At 41.8% G+C, this 22,309-nt stretch overlaps 1 protein-coding gene across 2 annotated transcripts in view; it reads right to left on the reverse strand.

Moving 5' to 3' along the window:
- sipa1l3 (signal-induced proliferation-associated 1 like 3) overlaps positions 1-22,309 on the reverse strand; it is a 96,724-nt gene that overhangs the window by 22,051 nt on the left and 52,364 nt on the right. For both annotated transcript variants that reach the window (XM_042486354.2, XM_088078964.1), the window contains exons 3-10: positions 18,716-19,419; positions 16,653-17,634; positions 12,082-12,212; positions 7,715-7,903; positions 6,888-7,062; positions 4,912-5,015; positions 2,537-2,694; positions 1,868-2,450 (exon numbers count right to left, since the gene is read on the reverse strand). In XM_042486354.2, the coding sequence (XP_042342288.2) occupies positions 1,868-2,450; positions 2,537-2,694; positions 4,912-5,015; positions 6,888-7,062; positions 7,715-7,903; positions 12,082-12,212; positions 16,653-17,634; positions 18,716-19,192 (2,799 nt within the window). In that variant the 5' untranslated portion in view covers positions 19,193-19,419. The remainder of the gene's footprint in view (positions 1-1,867; positions 2,451-2,536; positions 2,695-4,911; positions 5,016-6,887; positions 7,063-7,714; positions 7,904-12,081; positions 12,213-16,652; positions 17,635-18,715; positions 19,420-22,309) is intronic.

Here is a 22,309-nt window from a genome sequence, read left to right on the forward strand (position 1 = left end):
ATGTCTTGTATTAATCTTCACAGTTGCTCTTGTTAAAGAGTCTTGAATTTCCATTTTTTTAAGATACTGAGAAAACTTTCAACGAATGAAAAACAACACCCACGGAGTTTCATTCTTCAAAGCAGATGTGTAACACGTTCTTGAAAATAAAACTGTTTGCCCGAAGAATAATTAACGTCTTTCGTTGGACTGAAGACAAACATTTAAACTATTAGCTAGAACTTGGATCATGATCTCCTGCATTTAAAGATACACTAGGCAGAATTTTTCTAAAAATAAATAAAATTCCCACAGAAGTTGTTCCTCTCGATCAACACTTATAACCGACGAAGTGTGGCAGCTTATTTTTCTACAGACTCTGCCCTCTACCTCAATAATTGTGTTTTCTTTTTCTTTTTCTTTGTGTTTTCAGGATGTTTATGGGTGTGTACTCCCACAGCACTCAGGTGAGGTCGCTTTTTTTTTTAAAATGAAGCAACCAGGTGCCAGACTGTAAGTGGCAGACATCCAAGACACACAGCACTTAAAAAGACAAATAAAGTGAAAACAAGAGAGAATCTGGGGTTGGCTTTTACTTTCACTTAAAGATTTTATTGCTTGATTTTCAGGTTTTAAATGGTCAGGCTTCACCTTATCTAGCAGAACACTTTCTCATCATACTCCAGTTAGAGCTCTGAGGTCGACCAATCAGATGCTGCTGGATGTTCCCAGAAGTAGACAAAAAAACAGTGGTGGCCAAGCCTTTGCAGTGCCTGCCCCCTCAACTCAAAACAGCTTATGTATTCAAATAAAAACCGCTCAGACTACAGAGACCTTTAAGTCACTGCTGAAAATCAGTCTAATTAAATTTAGCATATTTGTCAGGCCTACAGGACACTCAAGATGTCTTTGGCGGGAAACCTTGAACGTAAATTTAAGTTGCTGCTTGCTTCAAAAGCCAACGATTCCCCTTTTCCATCCGGACAACTCTGGTTTTTGAACCAGTTCCATCTGGGATCTGTGAAACTTTGGTGCTGTCAAACAAACCAGCCGGCGTTTTTGGATCAGTTTTGCACAGAACCATGGTAAACAAGGATGTGTCTTTAATTGAGGGTGTTTTCACCCCCAAAACAAGCATGAACTAGCTATTAACCCTTTGAAACCTTGAGCAAAAATTTTCTTGTGCTGCTCTCAGATGCCTTTTACAAGTATCTAACCTTTGAAAACTAAGCAAAGTTGTGCGATTTCTTCCAAAAACATGTGAAAATGGGCAAGAAGAAATGTTTCACAAATAAAGAAATTAGTATATTTAGAAAATTACTTTTAAAAAGCTAGGGGAAAAAAAGGAAAAAAAGCCAGGGAAAACTATATTTATCATTATCATTATAATTACATATCTCAATTCTTTCTTCCTTTGTTTCTTTCTTTCTTCTTTTTACTAATTTATTCCTACTTTTTGGGTCATTTCTTTTGCATTGCTCATTGCCATTTCACCATATTTCTGAAAGAAATCAAGCCAGTATACTTAGTTTTCAAAGGGTTAATGAGACCACTGCAGGCTTTTTTGTGTCTGACAATTTCCCACTTGACTTCTCTAATGCTGACCTCTCTATTGTCTCTTTTCAACCTGTGGGATATGACACGCCCACTGATGTCATCACCAATCACATTTCAGGTTATGGAAAGTTTATTTTTGGGTCCAGCTTAGAATCAATTTTTCGGGGTTCTGAAGCAATTCATTTTTTGCTCAATTCTATTTAAAATTAGGCGAGGGCACTGGAAATGAAACGGTTCCATGTTGGTGGAAAAGGCCACAGAGATGTACATTTCCTGGTCTGGTAGTCACTATCTCTCTATACTTGACATGGAACAAGCTCTAAACTCTCACCTTTAACCTCTGCACCACCTCCCTGATGTCCTGTGCGCAGCCCTCTGGTACCCGCACCGCGATGTGGTCCCCTCTGCCGTAGAAGATCTTCAGCGCCAGCCGCTCAGGTGTCCAGCCAATCACGTCAGCACAGAAACAGTTAAACACCACCTCTTTGGTGGCGCAGTCTGTCAGGAGGATGTACTCAGCCGACATACCCAAGGCACAGGGGAGCTCCGTCCCACCTCCACTGAAGTCCTGGGCCTGGACCCTCCAGGCAACAGCCCCCGCAGCTCCCAACTCCGCTCCTTCTCTGGCCTTAGAACGCTCGCGTTTTTTAGACGCCAGGGAGATAAGGTTGTTCAGCTTGCCGGCTGAGTCGAGTGGCGTGCTGCTGACGTAGTTCTCAGCCAGGTCACGCAGGTACTCCTGTCGCGTTCGCGTCGCCATGGTGTGAAACTTCTCTGACTTGTGCGCTGCAGTTTCTGCATTGATGACTTTGGCAAGAAGGAAGTTCCGAAAGGTTTCTGGGTCACGGAAGGTGACGCCGCTGGGGATGGGAGGGCCAAAAGGAGGCACATCCTTCATTCTGGTCACAGCAACACTGAAAGAAAAGGTGACAAAGAAGTGTGAGAAACTACATTTTTATTACAGTTTCCTGTATGAATATGTGATTTCTCTGTTAAATACCTGTAACAGGTGCCTTCAGAGCAGGGGTTGTGCACACGAACAATAACGAAGACGTGCTGGAAGTGTGAGCGAATATTCTGCGGGGTGAAAGGCAACGCTCCCGGCTCCTGAAAGATTATGGTGACAATGTCGTTCCCTATGTGTCTCTTTCTCAGGAGCTAAGGAGCAAGAGAGAAGAGATAAAAAAAAGACAAATTAATAAAAATGAGCTAACACAAATTGGCACTGACACAACTGACGAGTCTGACAGGGGAAACGAGAGATTGAGATGTTCACTACTAGACACCAAACAACAGCTCTTTATGTAATTTGTTTTTCGGATTCTGTGTGGGCTATTTGCGTCTGTGTGCTGGTTTGTCCGTCTCTCTGTGTTCGCGTAGGAGACGTGGCACAGAGTCCAGGCTGTGTCTGTGTTGCGGTGCTTGCCAATGCTCTCTTCATCTGCAGAGGGAAGTGTGAAAGTACCAATTATGTAATCCAGCCCACTGTTTGGCTACAGATACAGACTCTCCAGCATGGTGCCACAGGAGCATCCTTCACTCGAACTGAGACTGCAAGCTTTGACATTATTATTGTGCATGATGTTGTGGTTACAAACAGTAATTATAACTGTTGAAGGAAAGAGATTTGATTTATTTTGCATTTGGCATCTTTTATCTGTTTCAGTATCCATTTTAATACAACTAAATACTGCTGATGTGTAAGATTCAACAACTATTTACTGCACATTTCATCATCGGTCAAATCAGCTGAGTGTGCAGACCTAACCTGTGCTCTCCTCCTCTTCTCTCCTGAGTGTAAGAGCCTCCACAGTATCTAGATTTCTACTTCACTCCTCCTGCCTCCTTTCGTCCCCTGCAGGTTATATTCAGTGTCAGATGCTGCCACCTAGAGGTACATCTAAGCAAGTAAATCTATCCTCTGCTGCAGTCTCTGAACCTCTGGATGGAGTTATTGTTCCATTTATGAAATTACACTTAATGTGAGCTGTTCAAACACACTTTTTATCCACTCATTTAAAAAGATACAACCCCAAAATACCTGATGTTGATGAATGGATTGAGTAGAGTATATGATATTTATGTAATGGAGAGAATGATGTCTACAATGTTAGACTTGAAAAACTGCAGTGTAACCATTAGTCCCCCATTGTCCCTGTGTTTATGTTTTGAACCCATACCTTAAAAAAATGTATCGATTTATTTGCTCATTTACATATTTTTATACTTATTTTATGAATTTATTCTTTTTTTATTTGACTCCCCTTCCAAAAATATTTTACTGTTTTTTTATTTGAACCCACTTTTAAAATCATACTTAATTGTTATTATTTATTTAGTTTTATTTTACCTCCTTTTTCAAATTGAATTTTGTTTCTTTCTTACCCTCCACCGCCCCTTATAAACTTTATTTCATTTAATTAATGTATTTTCATCAAAATGTCTTTATTTTTATTTATTTATCTATTTTTTATTTTACATCCCTTATTAAAAAATTGTATTTCTTTTTTAATTTCTTTATTTTTTCATGCTTGGTCTTCATATTCATGTTGTTGGGAATTTTGTTTTTACACATAATTTTGTCACTATAAACCAATAAAGAGAATTACGCACAAAATACACTCATGTTTCTTGTTTACTCACCATTTACAAAATGTTTGACAGGATGATGAAACAAGCTTGTTTATAAAAACAAGCTACAGATTACTTTGGATATGATAATCAAAGTGCAGTTTTCAAATTCACTATCTTTTGAATGTTTGGGGAAGGACAAATGACTTCTCCATACATTCACACTGTACACTAATCCTGAGCACCCACAAGGCCTGCCTGAGCACATGTGTTTACCCGTGTTTGCCTCTCACGTAAAATGCTTATGCAAACTATTAAAAATACCCACTCGCAAACTGTTATCTTACACACAGGTCCCTGACACACTCGCGGTCCACGCTGCAAACACACAGCACCCTGGAGAACGTGTGGGAAGGCAGATTTATTTAAAGAGAAAAAGAGGGAGAAAATAAAGAAACTACTCACTACTGAACCCCACCCAGCTCTGATCCCGTTAAAGAATGAGAGGCAGAGCGAGAGGGCAGAAGAAAGAGCCAGTGAGTAGGAGAGGACAGAGAACAAAGACTATAAAAATATGAGAGGCTGAATAAAAGAGGAAAGAGACTACATAAAAAGGGTGACACAAGTCACGAGTTTCCACTCTATGAATTCTTGCTGTTGGTTTACGACCCGAAGAAAACAGAGGAGGCTTTAGCCAACAACCACTGGCTGACTTTGGGCGAAAAGAAAGGAAAGCTGTGGATGTGTTTTTCAGCTGTACACAATAAAACATAGATTTAGACACAACATGTCATAAACTCTTACCTGCTGTGGGTTGTTGGGCATGTATGGCAGCATGGTGGACACGTGGAACATGACCTCGTAGCCCTGGTAGGTAGTGTACAGGGAGTGGGTGCCTGTAGAGTCCGCTGGAGAGAGATATTTTAATTTCACGTCAGACGTCAGATAAAACTGATGCTGAATTAGAGTCCAAACTCTTAATTGTTCGAACAGATGTTTTTCCTGGGATCAGTTATAATTATAGAACACATAACATGGTCTCAAATGTTTTTTAAAGTAATAGATTTTGTACTGTAGGTGTCTTTTATGTAAATGTTTCAGCTTTGGGGCCCTGACAAATTAAGCTAGCAGTTGGCTGTTGGTCAATGTCGGGCCGCTGGTGAGAGATTGCTGCCTAGTTTTTGCACTGTGTCCCACACTGTTGGCTCTTGTCGCCTTTTCTCGACCGCTTCAACATGTTGAATTGGCAACATAAGCATCAGAGCCCATCACTGAATAAATGACTCTGATGGGCAGTTCAGCTCAGTGCACAAGAGGAGAAATGGAAGTGGTGAAACTAAATAACCGACTGAAGTCAAGAGGGGAGCGAGACCAAGACTAACTTATTATATAAAGTAAGATTCTGTTTAGCCATCGAGCTCTTTCGCAGTTGTTTCAACATCCAGTTGTGCTGTTAACAATAAATCTACCTTCTACCTTCTAATGTACGAACTAGCTAACTAACTTCTTGAATCCTGTCAGTCTCCAGGTTTTCCTCTTTGAAGAACGAATACAAACTACTGCTGTTTGCTGGTATGGCGTGTTTTTTCTTCTCACACACATAACATATGTACTAGTTGACTGTTGGCCATTGTCTTTGCGGTGTGCTTAGTGCAACTTTTTGGCTGAGAAACAGGCAACGTGAGGTGTCCAAACTGTTGGCCTTCTTTGGCACTACTTCTTTTTTCAATTTGGTTCCTTGTCTTTCCTTCTTGTTGAATCTTTTTGTATCATTCTGTAGTTTACAGTAGTGTTCCTTATGCATTCAAATCTAAAAATTAAAATTTTAGTCAAAGTACTGTGAGCTTTTCCTAGGCTCTTCTATAAACCTTTTTCTACTGTAGGTGTATCATATGTTACATATTAATGAGGAGGCCTCCTCTTCATGACTGAGCCAACGCTTCCATCTATCTATCTTCCAAATTGTCCATATTGTCCATAACCCCCTTAATTGGCACACAAGCTCAGCAATGTATTGCTGTGGAAGCAATGTTAGCCTGGACCTGAAATTCACACAATATCACAAACAACCTAATCAGTCAAGGAAGCAGTAGTCCACCAACTTCTGTGTTCTGTGAGGTAAAATGTTTTTGTCGAAGGGGTCTGGTGGCTTTAAAGAAAGCAATATAACGAATAAAGCTCTCTGTCGCATAAGGCTGTCCAACCAGAACATAAAGCAGTAATATTAAACTGACTATGGATAAGTATTTCATAACAACCACCATTAAAGAAAACTGAACTACCCCTTTCAATTATCATTATTATTATTATTATTATTATTATTATTATTATAAGCCCTCGCAGTTCTAACCTACATCAATACTTTTTGCTAACAGCTGAGTGGGAGTTTCCACTTGAAAAAGATGGATGAGAACACAGATGGATCTGTCCTTTATTTCCCTGTTGATAGATGTACGATGTCCTACAATTCACAAGCCATTTTTGATGAGAAATTTAGTTGGGACCCTCATTTAAAGGGTTTTGCTGTATATTCAAAATGCCAAATGCAATTAAGTGATAAATCTATTACTGTGAACTTAATATGATGAGCAAGAAGTGCGTGTTTAACTTGTGCTGCTGCAGCTTTTAATCTGGCTGCACTCAATGTTGGTCCAATTTTGGACTGAAGATGCAGTCATGAAAACTCAGGTGCTTTTTCAGACATGTGACTAACATATAAAATTATAAACACATAAAAGGGACGCAGCGCATGTTTAAAAGGGGCTCTTGTGAGGACTCACTCTTTGTGTCGAGCTGTGCAGCGTATTTGGTGAAGCCTTTGAGAAGCACCTGCTCCCCGAGCAGCTCCAGGAAGGCAGAGAAGGCGGGCGACGCCTCCTCGTTGTTGTACATCTCCTCCTCTGTGCTCTGGCCCGCACGGCACAGCAGAACACCCACTTTGTGCTTCTGACTCAACTACAAATCAACAGAGAGATAACATTAACATCACACACACACACACACACACACACACACACACACACACACACACACACACACACACACACACAGACACACACTAACAGCTGAAACACTGCAGTCTGAGCCCTCTAATGTAACTTAATGCTGAAGTAGATGTTACTAGAAGAATTAAACCCTGATGTTTATCTTCATGCACTTCAACATTACGCACCACTTCACTGTTGTAAAAAAAACCTCCACAAACAAAAACAAGCTGACTGCAGGGCCAAACACCTCCATCTTGCACTTCACCCTTAATTAAATAAAAGGTAAGATAAAATGGCTAAACATTACAGCTTTTATGGTTACACACTCATGCTCAAACACACCACACCCTGCTCCACTTAGCGTTCACTCAGTACAATCTTGTACTTTGCACCAACATTAAATCAGTCATACAGGTTCCACACACTTTAATACGCATTATCTGAACATACCATACGCCACTGTGTTACTTATCAGCTCAGTGGTCGTAGTCATTAACTGAACAGTCCCTTTATGTATTTAGCCAAACAATTTTAGTGGAGGCATCTGGGATCAGCTGTTCAATTTCTAGTATTATCACACAAGCCCAAAAGTAAAATGCAAAAACAGACATGTAACTCACCCCCTGTTCGTCAAGTTTGAGGAGCTGCTCAGTGACTTTGGGTGTGTTGAGTGCCAGTCTCAAACAGGAGACGTTGAGCTCGGGGACAACCTGCTCCAGGACCTCTTTAAGCGGCAAACCCCGCACCGTGCCGTGCCTCCCCGTCGACGCCACCGCATCCTCTAAAATGGAGCCTCGCAAGGTCACGAGCTGGATGTGGGGAAAGAAAGAAAAATTGTTGCAATGCATCATCTGATTTTCATCTGACTTTTGTGGTTGAAGAAGAGAAGAAAAAGAAAACTCAGTAAAATAAAAAATCTATAAGCCCCATACAAGTGACTACAAGGTAACGGCAAATCGTCTTTGATGTGAAAATGAGAACCTAACCTAACATACCTTAGCACACACTCCAGACACCCCCAGCTCACACACAAACACACGACATAGGTGACACATGCTCCACAAGGAAGCAGCCAGAGATTGGACTGGGAATAAAAACTCCCTTTAATCTTATTGGCATCCCAACTATCTCGAGGTCTAGTGTTTGTTGCTCCAGTGCAGCCTGCGGCTTAGTAATCTGAATGATCTACATTCAGTGTTTATTTTTGTTGTCTGCACATCTTCTGGGCATTTTCCTTAATAAATGATCCACGTTGGCTTTTTGCTCACGTACTTGCAGTGGCGAGTGAAGACTGAGGTTGTAGTAAACTCAGCAGTGCTGTCTGTCTCTCCTCGGAGCAGGGCGGAGAAACAGTGCAAAAGGCAAAATGCAAGACTTTTAGACTGAGCTAAAATGAAATGAGTGCTCATAACTTTGATAAATAATAGAAATAAACAGTCTCATGCTGTGTTTCGTTTATAGTGTGAGATGTTTTGCAGCAGGAAGGGCTCAGCCTCTGCTCCTAAGTTCAGCAAGAGAAGAAACAGACAGCTTAGTGGAACAGAGGAGACAACGGTTGCGCTCCATGTTACTCTGCATAAAGTAAAAACATATGCGTGACAGCAGACATAAAACAAAGGATCAGATGCTCTATAAGCCAAATATTCCCGATTCCGATCAGTCAAAAAATACCTTGATCGGCCTTAGATATGATATTTGAGATCACATCACGACATCGCCAAAAAATACATAAAATTGTATACTACATGGCTCAAGGGGTTCTAACTGGGGCTATGCAGATTTGTGATGTGGCTATAGCACCCCCAGCCTCGGTATATCACCATGTCTGTTCTGTTGGTAAAAGCTGTTGCCGAAATTATCAGACAAATTCAAGGAATAAGGGAGACTCTGTTGTTTATGACCAAGTTACGAACTGGCTGCGTAAGGAAAACACATTGATTTCTAAAGCGTACCTTTTGTGTCATGTCCTGTTTCCTGCACACTGTACCCAGGCTCTACCCCTCGCCTAAACCAAAGAGAACATTTCCAGTAGGTGGGAATGCATCTAATGCAGACCATCTCCTGTTGTGTGCTACATGTTTGAAAATAAAATGAGACACAATGCGCTCCCTCACTATTGAACTTTTTTAGACTGGGTGCTGAATTCCTCAATGCCAGTAATAACGAAGTAAAGATCGGGGCAGCACTCATGTTTTATTATTTATTTTAGCCATACAGACATTTTCAGTGTGTATTGGCAGTATTGCCAGTATACATGCTGAAGAATGCCGTCTGGCCCGAAAAGCGTGCGGCAAAATTAAAAATTATAATCGTGTGCTACATGTGTGAAAGGGAAATTCTAGATAATGTTCAGGGTTCATATGAGAAAACCTTAGTATAGACATACAGCTACACAAGGAAGACACAGGAGAACATAGGAAGGAATATTACTGGAATATTACTGATTTTATGAAGCTGTATGAGGAAAGGTCAGAGGTCAGGCTCAGCTACAGAACCATCCCTCTGTAAAATGGAGGGGTAGATCAGCAGCCCGGGAGCTTGAAGTGGATCCATCAGATGAGGGATGGTCTCAATATTGCCCTGCTGCCCCGAAGCTACAGTCTCTCTCTTTCTCTTTCTCTTTCTCACACACACACACACACACACACACACACACACACACACACACACACACACACACACACACACAGTGAAAGTGCTCTGTGTAGCGGATTTAAAGTCGTGCAGTATTGTGAATTAATATTCTGCTCAGTATTGTGGTGCCACAGAGTGCTACTCCCCAGTGAGAGGAAATTGACCTGCTTCAAAACAGTGAGGCTATAATAACCTCAGATACAGCTGGGAGGAGCGGACTGTTCCTTCTCACCACACACAAAGACACACACACACACACGTAGACGTACAACCACACACGCAAATGCAGCTTCATTAAAAATGCATGGCAGACTCTGGAGCTGGCAGGGGCCGGAGAGACAGTTGAACCTCAGAGACCCGGGTGCGCTGCAGAGAAATAAAACCTGATTGACACGCAGCTGAAGTTATGGAGCTTTCGTTTCAACTTGTCAGCTTCTGTGCGACAGTACAGCGAGCGACTGCGACATGCTGAGCAGAAATGTCAGGAGGGCTGTGTGTAAAAATGTGTGATGCAGGGAGAAAGAGGAAGTCTCTGTACCTTGCTGCGTCAGCACTGCTGCACAGAATTAAATGACAGACTTAAGGGGGATGGATATTTGAGAGCAGCTGCAGCTTGAGAGAATAAAGTCTGCAATCAATCCCTTTTTTTCTGTGTGGGAACAGTGGGCTTGGGTGTGCTGGCTGTGTCTGTTAGCTGAGCTTTGTGTACTTAGATGGCGGAGAGGCTCTATTGTTATACAAGAGCTAAGGTGATGAGGCCAGGCAGCCATGTAATCCAGCTAAAAACAACACAGTGCCTGAGGAAGACAGCCGAGCTACATGAACACAATGAACAGAAGCAAAGTTTGCTGTTTGTTTGAGCGACCTTGACAATGCTACACAGGTGTTTATGAAATATGAAATAGGTCAAACTGACTATACACAGAGACTTCAGCCTCTCTAACGCAAACTATAAAAAGAAAACAAGAAAATAAAAACAGAAGAAACCCAGAATCTCTATATAACTGAAATAACCAACATGGGCAAAATTATGTCGGTTAGAGAATCTGAATGTCAGTTTCGATTATTTTTTGATTAGTAAATTATATTCGATAACTACCGAGCCCTATCACATGGTTCCTACAACTTTAAGGCTTTGCAGTCTTTTTTAATGGCACTGGAATAAAATTTAAGACCAACTTTACAACAACCAAAACTAAAGGGGAAAAAATAACCTGACATCAATTACTTCGGATTAGAGACAACTTTGTCCAAATGTTTATCGTAACATTAAACATGACTTTTTGTTTTGTTTTGTGGCAGCAACGACGGTAGAATAGAACTGGGAAATACCTGCTGTTTGTTGGCAAGTTTTCTGAGCGATTTTGTGTTTGTCACTCTCCATGTGGGATTCCATTTGCCTCGATTCCCATGATGCCAAGTTTGAAAAACTTTTTGCATAAAATACACAAAGCCTCATATGCACTGCCTCATCCTGGCTTCAGCCATGCTGCGCAATCTTAGTTAAGTTGCCAGTTTTCATAAAATTTGCACTTTCCATGTCATCTAGGGTTGGCTGGCTGGAAACAATACATGAGTGTTGTTGGTTCCTCTCCTCTTCTGTGTGATGTTAACGCAATAGGCAAATGGTGGTAAATTGTTAAAAACAAAAGTTACAGATTATTTTGAGATTTTACAGTGCAACGTCAGAGAAAAACCTTCTTCCCATAACTGAGCATTTTAACACTTTTGAAAGACATATTTAATAACAATTAAGGCTTTATTTTTAGAATAATGAATTCAATGCCCTATAAGACTTTTAGGGAACCACACGAAAACTGTATTAGAGTAGTTGCAAATTCATTGTCTGTCAATACTTAGCTAAAGTTTTTGTTATAGTCTGGTGCTTTAGAGGCAGAATCTCTGAAAGTAAATGAATATGATGTTTATAGACTTTGAACAAATCTCAGGGAGAACTTTAAGTATCTGTCCAAGATCACCAGCCCATCACTCAATACATGACCAGTATTTGATCCATCAAAGTGGAAAAGTGGTCGGGTGTGCTCCCAGTGAGAGGAGGACAAACGCTTTAGCCACAGCAGCCAGTGTTTGGTTTGGCTTTAACGTGATGAGACTGGGCAGGTGGAATTTTCCACTGGCAGAGAGGAGAGAGGGGGGATGAGGGGGTGAGGGAGTGAGGGGGAAGGTTAAAACCAGGGTAGAGGGTGTGAGGAGAGTCACAGGTAGGCACACAAAGGGAGGGCTGAGTGAAATGAAAGTAGGTAAGCAATAAACACAAGTGTGCACACTCGTCCTGACTCACCAGTGTCTCATCACTCAGAACAAACACACACAAACGGCAGATGGTTCATACCTCGCTTGTTCTGACGATGAGGCGGTACTGGTACTGGTCTTTCAGGTCTTTGGTGTCTTCTAGTTTCTCCCTGCGGATGCTCACAGCCACAGCGCCCAGCTTATCGTCTGTCCCAAAGTAGTTTGAGTGCTCTGGTGGAGGACAACAAGAGATCGAGATAAGTGTTGAGGTTTGTGCTAAGGAGAAACATAGATCGGTGAAGATTTTACGGGGGATGCACGGGACACATAACCCTCAATATTCAAAACATACGCATTTGTATACCCCCATAAAAACATGAAAGTAGCAGAGGACCTTCATTTTGATAAAATTTAAGACATTTACACCAAAAATTGATGCAGAAATGCACATATGGACTTCTATGAAAGTAAACATAATTTAAAAATGATTTGGGACCGTTAATCATCAACTCTGTCTTTGGGAGACTATGGTGATGATTAATCATACACAATGAGAAACAAGTTTTTCTGCAGCCTAAACACTGAGGTTTAATGTAATAAAGAGAGAAAAGGTTTAAACATTTAACCTTCAGAAGATGAAGAAGAGACAGATAAGAGTTAGACAGAGAGAGAGATGGGCTGGAAAAAAACTCTGGACTGACAGTGGAAGGGCATTGAGTCAAGGACTAAGACAATGACATCTAGTAATCAATACTCACATAATTGCAGAATCAATTTAGCCAAAACACGGCATGACCGAGAGAAAATGACGACTGCTACAAACAGGGTTCCCACACACACACACACACACACACACACAATTCAAAACTTTTTCCATGACGTTTTAAGAACACAAAATGAGAATGTTTTCTTCTTGCCCCACTTGGGGGGGGGGGGTTTGCATCTCTTTTTGGGATTGTTTTGCATTTCACTATGGTTGTTTTGTCGTTTTGCATCCCTTTGGAGTTGTTTTGAATCGCTCTGGGGGTTGTTCACAGATGCTAAAAATTTCATCACACACTACAAAATGATATTACTTTTCCAAAACTTTTCGGGATTTTTACTATTTCCATGACTTTTCCAGGCCTGGAAAATGTGACTGTAATTTTCCATGATTTTTTAAAGTACTCCATGACTGTGGGAACCCTGTACTAAAGACAGGTGATGATTAAAGGACTATATACCGTAGCAGTGTGAGCACAGAAATGCTGAAAATGTTGTGTATAGGAGTGTAGCTTCACTTCAATAACAGATTTGACTGTTTAACAATAAAATTACAAAGGAACAAATATGCCTTCAGTCTTGTAAATACAGGAAAGTGATGTCAGAAGTCGCAAATTAACATTCTGAGGTTTGTTACCTGTGCTGGCACACAACATATTCATCCATTAAAAGGCTCAGACAAAGCTATCAACGCACTTCACAAGCATCTTGCATGTCCTCTTCAAAAGCTCCTAAGCTAAGCCGTGATAATGCCAACGCCACAGGCAGTGTGGGAGTCGAAAGACAAATTCTCCAGACACTCGGAGAGGAATCTTGCTTGACAAGTATTCCTCTTCTATCCCTCGTCTGATGGGAAGAGCCGGGGTGACATACACGTTCGGAGTCTGCTTAGCTTCCATGCCATGTCCTGTGGTGAAAATGCCAGCTTTTTGACAAGGCTCTCTGACACAACACACACACAATCACAGTTGCGTTCTGGGGAAACGAGTCAGCAGATGAACATATTTTTGGAATGATGACCTTTATCTCCATGACTGCAGGCCTCTTTCTCTCTTTCTCTCTGTCTCTCTCTCTGTCTCTCTCTCTGTCTCTCTCTCTCTCTCTCTCTCTCTCTCTCTCTCACACACACACACACACACACACACACACACACACACACACACACACACACACACACACACACACACACACACACACACACACACACGCTTGCTTGCACACATGTGCTCCTAACAGCATCTGTCACTAATTAGGGTGCAGCCAGATGATGCTAGCCGAGAGGAAGTTTCATCCGCAGTGTCTGAAGAGGTGATGTTGACAAGAAATGCCAACAAACGTGCGTACCAACAGGCACACATTATGCATCTTTGCTCTCTGAGGTTAGGCGTTACTTCTGACACTGAGAACCAGATGTAAAACAAAGCTACACGGGCGGACTATGTTAAGTGGTGTTTGTGATCGAGCAGAAAGGCAGGTGGTGTATCATCGGCTCTGAGTTTGCCAACAGTCCAGTGGCAGGTACATATGTAATAAAGACTCTGGGAGTATTGCCAGTTTGGCCCACACTGCTCTGCTCTCGGGTCTGGATATTAACAGCCGCAGGATGAAATGTGGGGAATGATACTGGAGGAAATGAGATCTTCGATGTCTAATTCACATGGACTCATAACAGCGAGGGGACCAAATTAGAGCAGAAAATGCAATCAGTATGCATAATAAGGCACTGCAAAAATGTTCGGTGGGAAATATTCAATAAACTAATAATTAATAATAAATAATTAATTAACAGCATATTAAATAGTCTAATACTGTGTGACCTGTAAGATATGCTGCTGGACAACTTAACCTGCAAACCAGATTTTTAGAATTTGATTACAGAGGGATCTATTTATCCACCAAAGCCGTACACGGCGCATCCCTGCCTCTTCAGAGCGTACACCACATCTACTGCAGTCACACCTTCTCTCAGTGAAGATAGGCAACGGCATCACGGATCATGTTCTCCAGCAAGACCTTCAACACACAGTGGGTCTCCTTGTAGATCAGACCTCACATACTCTTAAATCCACCGCAGCGAGCAAGACGGTGGATAGCGAGTTTGGTAATTTATGGTGAAGCTTGGCACACTGAGTCCTTTTTCTCCTTTGCCACTGACACAAATCCTCTGATTAATTACTCTGCTCAGTAGATGGCATCTTCCTTTAACCTAGCATATTTTTTTTAGTTTTTGATTTAATTTTATTGCCATTTAAATGTAGGCTGTTACATGGGCATTAAAACATACGTATGTCCAGTGTTTTTCCAGAAGGCCAGAATTCAGAAATAATAACAACCATGCTGACCATCAAAAAGAAGTCTAACGTAAATCTGGCCCATGATAAAGTGCCTGGTGGCCCGTCGACCATTTTCTGATTCACAATAAAAATAAACTAAATCACACCAGGAGTTTTTTTTTTCTGTATTCTGACTGTAAATAAGATACCCGAGTGTATACAAAAGCATAAAATAGAGCTTTTTAAACCCCTCCATCAAAAAAGAAGTACCAGGGGAGGACCACAAGAGGTGTCAAGGCTGTTCTACAAATGACCCTGCGTACATTTGATCAGCTCGGGGCTGCTGCGACTGGGTTTGCCCATTGGCAAAATTAGTTGGGACAGCAAACGTCAAAAGGGCGACAACAGGGAATTCATGTATATATACTCAAAAATATGACAGGTAATGGTTTGCATTTTTACTTAAACAATTATTCAGTACAAAAGTTGGCCATTGATATTCTGATGATCGAATAATAAATAAATGAAATAAACATTCTAGCAGAGAGTGCAACTCAAAATTATTTTCAATACTGATTCATGTCATGTAAGGTACTGTTTGCAAATGTTTAGACATTTTTTAAATTTTGCTTTTCAATTTATGCTACTGATACCTTTACCTAATGGTTTTTCATGTCTTATGTGAAGACATTTGCCCTAACTGGAATCATCAGCTGTATTACAAACAATGATGAGAGTTCATACAGAGACGAAATCAACAATCTTGCAGAGTGGTGCACAGAGAACAACCTACTGCTCAATGTCAGTAAAACCAAGGAGCTGATTGTTGATTTTAGAAAGAAGGAAGCAAAGACACACACCCCTGTCTACATCAGTGGAGCTGAGGTGGAACAGGTGAACAGCGATAGGCTCCTTGGAATTATTATCACTGAGAACCTACTGTGTCTTAGTCATCACACATCACCATCCAGGTTAAAAAGGCACAGAAAAGGCTCTACTTCCTATGGAACCTTGGGAAGATCAAGATCCTGGTTAACTTCTACAGAGGAGCAATAGAAAGCATGCTGACTGGAAACATCACGAACTGCCATGGTTCATGCACAGCCCAGGACAGGAAGGCTCTACAGCAGGTGATTAAAACTGCCCAGAACATCACTGGTTCCCATCTACAGAGCATCAGTGACCTCGGTGAAGTGAGGTGTCTGCACAGAGCCCAAAGGATACTGAAAGACAGCAGCCACCACAGCCACAGTCTGCTCACCCTGCTGCCATCTGGGAAAAGATACAGAAGTATCCGCTGCCAGACTACAGAGCAGCTTCTTTCCCCAGGCTGTGAGACTCCTCAACTCCTCTTTCAAAAGATGCAGCAGGATGTAGAGACTAATTTTAATTTCTTTTTTTCTAAACTATGTTTTTAAAAAATGACAAACAAATCTACCTTGTACCTTGTAATAAAAACTGTTTAGGTGTTCATAAACCACCATTAAAAATGTAGATTGTAAAACTGCAAACCATAATCTAATGTATAAACAATTTCCTTCAATATGTTTGATTCTGTGTTCATTATATGACACAGCTGGCATCAACATCAACAAATGTTTATGATTAAAGTAGTAAATGTGTGTCAGTGTGTTACCTTTCCCATGGAAGTAGTCTCTGTAGTACTTGGCCCCGAGGTCTACGTGCTCGATGCTGTACAGTTTCAGTCTGTCCAGTCTCGTAACCTGCTGTTCAATAGGCACCTCCAGCACTGAGACACTGGCGTTACTCCTCCTCAGCCAACCCCTCGCTCCATCCCCTCCTCCGTCTCCCCCTCGCTCTGCTGATGAGCTGAGGAAGCTGATGTTGCGCTCCCCGTAGCCCCCGGTCTCATTGAGGAAGTGGGGGCAGCAGAGGAGCAGTGGGCTCGAGCTTTGGGCTCCTGGAGGCCCTTCCAGAGGGTCCATGCCCAGGGAGGGTGTCATGGAGCCAGGGTCAGGGCTAAGGGTCAGATCCTCAATGCTGGAGTAAACTGGGTCATTTATCGCAGAGGATCTAGAGACGGACAGGGACACTGACGCAGCTGATGCCCCCGTGGCTGTGTTCCTCCTCTGGGCGGCGTAGCCCCGCTGCGCCGCTGCTTCGTGGAGGTCAAATAGGATGCTCTGAGCATCGAAGTGGACAAAGCTCTTTGGACATACCCACGGTTTGTAGGTAGCGTCTGCTGATCCCCGGCCTCCCCCGTCCTCATTAGAGTCTCCTTTCCCTCCGTCCAGCTCGCCTCGACTAGAGCTCCTTAGTTTCCTGAACAAAGAGGAGGTGCCCAATGACGACTCCGTCCCTCCACTTTTCTTCCTCACTCTCTCGGCGCCATCCTTCCTCCCTGTCCCTCTGTCGTCACCCCCTGTAGGACCAGGTGAAGGAGCAGAGGGGTGAGGTGCACTTGGTGGTGATTCTGGGGAGCGCAGCAGCTCCCCGAGGCGTACAGGCGCTGAGCTGCGCTGGTCAGGCCTCTCCTGGTGGAACTGGCTGAGCATGTCGAAGAAACTCTGCTCAGGAATGCCCTGGATGTCGATGGAGGACGTGCTGCCATATTCTCTGAACAGGTTCCCCATCCCACCACCTCCTCGAACCTCCACCTTGGAGCAGAGAGTGGGGGGAGAATTATCAGCTTCTGATGACGCATTGTGGACACAAAACACCTCTTTTTTGATATTATTTTTGTGGAAACAAAAAACATAAAGTTTGGATGCTTTCACACATAATGTGTTTGGTTCATTTTAAGCTCTGGTATTTTTGCCCATTCATTTCTATAAGTTTACACTGGTGTTAAAGCTGTCAACTGAAGTATGTAGCAGTATGCTTGTGGTGTAAAAGCAGACCAAACACAGGTTATTATGATAGTATATATGTGAACTTGCACAAATTTAAAGCTGTTAAACATGCTATAAACTGTGATTGAATCGATCTGTGTAGGCAGTGCAATGCAAATGTTTATACAAGATAATCTGGTAACCATGTTTTTCACATAACGTATGTGCATCACCATGAAGAATACAAGTACAAATGCAAGCACGGTTGCACCACATTAGCCTCTTTTACATGGCCTGTTCAGGCGGGAATAACGCCCCGTTTTGCTCCCTCAAGGTACAATTGCAGAACATTGGCAATAAATCTCTGCAATCGGGAAAACAGTGATATTTGGGAGCTCTATAACCTCCGAGCAGAAGATGAGATCAGCCGCCGTATAACAGAGACAATAAATGATTTTTATTGTGATGTATTGCCACTGTTATCGTTCAGAAAGGGCTGCCAAAAAGTATGTTTTATGTCACACTAAAGACTGGCGCTGTTGTGTTACATGTCACGCCCGTCAAACCTCTTTTGATTCCCCCATGCCATACTGGAGTTGAGGGCCTTTACAGAGGCCCTGCAGTGAGCTCTCCCCCTGATAATAAGCTACAAGATGCCTTTTTGTCCGTATTTCTGCACATTTGTTACTATAAGGTTGAGCTGCACTCACAACTAATAATGCTCATAATATTATTTAACAAATTAAGTGCACAAAAGTTTTCTTGTGAGTCAAAGTAAAACCTCATGTTTGATTCTCTGGGTTTGTTTATGCAAAGTTAGTGTAAATAAAAATGTTACAGAACTGAAAAGGCAGCACAATTTTTATCACACTACAGGGGTCAGAGCGACTCAAGACTGAAGACTCACCTCATTTTCATCCTGTTCACTCAGCGTCACCTCGCTGTTTGAGCGCTGCCTCAGTGGAGGAAACACTCGCAAGCTAAAAGGCAAACTTCTTTCAATGCTAAATCCTCCTCCTCTGAACTCTACATCCTTTGACCGTCGTCGTGGCAACCTGGTGACTCCTCCCCGCACCAACCCGACGTCAGATGACAAAACTGATGAGGAAATTGAAGTGGAGCAGTCATCTCCATGGCGAATCTGTCCATTTTCAAGCAGCGACTCCCTGGACTGCGCGCGGCGTGGAGGCCACTCTGCTATCCGTGCACGAACACCCATTTTGGGCACGGAGACGCGTGGTTGGATGCCCGGGTCTGCTGGGCTAGGAGCTGGGTGGCCATTGGGGGTGTGACGAAATGGAGTGTGCTGGGGAAAACCTCCTCCGCCTCCATCCAGGAGGTCCGAGGAGGTGCAGGTGACCCCTCTGTCTCTGTAGCTGTTCATGGCGCCCCAGGCGAGCTCAGGGCAGGACGGTGAGGGGCTGGCATCCCATGTCAGGAGGAGTGCTGGGAAAGAGGGAGAGGAGAGGCCCCACACACACTCGGCTGACGGTGTTACGGCCTCCAGCTCCCAAAAACATCGCTTTTAACTGGCAGGGTGGGAACGATTTCACTGGTCCATTGAGGACCAGCTGGAGTCGGGACCCGTCGTCTTCTTCTTCTTATGCAGATCTGAGAAGAGAGGGGAAAAAACAAATCAACATCTTTCAAATCACAGGGCTTATGTGACCCACATTTTCTCCACAGACGCAATAAACTTAGCTCTGAATTTAGAAAAAAGCGAGTCACTCAACTGTAAAACAATGTAAGACTGATAGGACAGAGAGAGAGAGAGAGAGAGAGAGAGAGAGAGAGAGAGAGAGAGAGAGAGAGAGAGAGAGAGAGGTGAGGGGATATGACAGAGGATTTCTTCCGTTGAGGCTAATCTTCAGGAGGCTGACAAGGGATATTATTATCACACACTCTGTGCACTCGGGTGCATGTGCCTTCACGCACACAAGCACTCATATACCCAGAGGACATGAAGGCTGTGGCCGCTCTGCTGCAGATTAAAACCACCGAAACACTTCAGCTAATATTATCAGACCAGAAAGTGATGCAGATCCAAAGAGAGAGAGTGCACACACACTCTAAACACTTTAATCACTGAGGAAGATTCACTGCTAGGGCTGAGCGATATGGCTACAAATGTTATCACGATAAGAATTTACATAACAGTCGATACTGATAATTATTGTGTTAAAAAAGTAAAAAAAATATATGTTTTTATAAGTTTAAAGGATGACTTATGCTCCTATATAAAAGACACTATAGGGTTAAATGTGGTTTAAACTATTATCTGTTGTCAGAATATGACAAACATTTGTCAAATGATAGAACATCTCTCAAATCTGAAGTAGATTCAAAACAATTATAATCAAAATACTGTCAATAAATAATAAATAAAAAGACAAAGAAGTAACAATTTTGGTCAGCAGCATGTAAAACTCTTTGTGCAGACTGTTTAAAACATTTTGTGAATGTTTTAGCAAATAATCTTGACATAATATATAGACAAAAAATAAATCTCAACTGTGGTCAGTATGTCTGTAAAGGTTTTACACCCACAGTATTGATTTATGCCATTTTTCAATCAAAACAATAACAAAATATGGACGCTGATGATATTGTGAAGCAGCGTGTCATCATTTTAGGGCTGGGTGATATGGATTAAATCAAAAATAATGATTCCACTATTCCACTATTCCACTATTAAATATCTATCATCATTCATACAAAAAAAAGGTAAAGACAAAGATTGCTCAACGTTTCAAAACCAAGCAGTAATACAAAGTTGATAAAAATGTACAATGACTTCTGATTTGTATTTAAAAAGTGAAATGCATTACAAATAAAGCCATGAAGTCCTATGAGTCTATGCAAATTACAGACCTTTTCAGATGTTTTTTTTTTTTTTAAATAACCATAATGTCCTCATTCATGAGGAAGCCCACAGTGGTAATGTAGTATATTTAAAGCTGAGAAAGAAACTACTTGATTCTTTCTACAATCAAACAACACACATCTACAACTTTTAGTCGGGGAGAGATGAACTGATGATGAGAAAGAGAAAAGGGGGAAAGCACAAAGTGACCCAACAGCTGGAGGGGCAGAGTGAGGTAAATCCAGAAACAGAGTGATTGGACAGAGTCAAGAAAGAGCAAAGAGGAGGAGAGGAGTTCATTGCTCAGTGAACCACAGCGGCGTACTTTAATATGACAGTCACACTGCATCACGTCTTCAAGACCCACCAGCCCTGTAAAGACTCTTGTTTACTCGGAAGCATCTTGGTGTCTTCAGAGGTTTAATGTAATGATTTTTACAGGCGCTGCCCGGGAACAGGAGTACTGTCAGAGCTTCTTAGTTTTATATTAATGCGTTCTTAATGTTTGGTGATCTAAAAAGCTAAAATGTGTACAAGTGCTACACTCTTTGTTTAGTTCCCGACAGCTGAGTCATTGTTCTTTTTTATCGTCGTCATCAGTCCGGACAAAAGTCTGAAGTCATGGTCCCATGAATGTTGTGGTTGTTTAGAGTGACCGGCTGGGAATTCATATTGGAGAATATTACGACTTGATTATGACTCTTCTGGATGAACCACATTATGATCACAGCGAGAAATGACAGTATGCTGACAGTGGTCTACATGCAAACATGCTGTTTCTGTATTGTGAGGTCTTCAGTTAAGTTTAAGGCTTTTAAAACCTTTTTTAACACCACAGAGAATGCAGTTTAATATCTGTTGTATATTGGAGAACCAGTTGGGATGATATGGACTAGAATTATTATCTCATCACATATGTGCAACTCCTATACCAAAAAGGTTGGGATGCTGTGTTACATCACGTTTTCTTTTTATAACACTCAATAAATGTTTGGGAATTGAGGACACGAAGTGACCTCCAAAATATTACAGATTTAAAGAGTGTTTTATGTGTTAAACACTTTTTTACTGTGTCATTCCACTTAATTACACATCATTTTTCTGGATTGAAATGTTTTCTTTACCAGTGTGGTTTTATTGAGTTAATGCCATATGTCTGGTCTAAATTTCATGTCAATAGCTGTATTGGAAAAATGTGTAATGGAAAAAAAAATGTATGTGTTGAATACTTTCCCCCACTGTATGTTGAAAAGGATTTTTAAATCACTCCATTCTGTTTTTATTTATTTTCTACACAGCATTACAACATTTTTTGGAACTGGGGTTGCAAGCAGTTGTATCAAAATTTGTAATGACATACATGAAGGAATCCAACCTGGACCTGGATAAATGGCAGAAAATGGATGGATTATCTAATTAAGAATGATTAACTCATATAAGTTTATTTAAATTCTGGCAAAAGTTGACACACTTGGCAGTTACATTAAGCCTCAACTGGCGCTATTGTAGCCAGTGCTATGACAGTGTCGGTCTGAGTGTGACGGCAACTCCACGAAAAAAGGATTATATCACACACATAATCCACTCTCAGAAGTGTATACACTTTGTGTATAATGTTTCTTTACAGACTGCAACCAC

The sequence above is a fragment of the Plectropomus leopardus genome, chromosome 6, assembly GCF_026936395.1.
Source record: "Plectropomus leopardus strain MGB_pleo_1.0 chromosome 6, ASM2693639v1, whole genome shotgun sequence".
NCBI classification, from domain to species: domain Eukaryota; kingdom Metazoa; phylum Chordata; class Actinopteri; order Perciformes; family Serranidae; genus Plectropomus; species Plectropomus leopardus.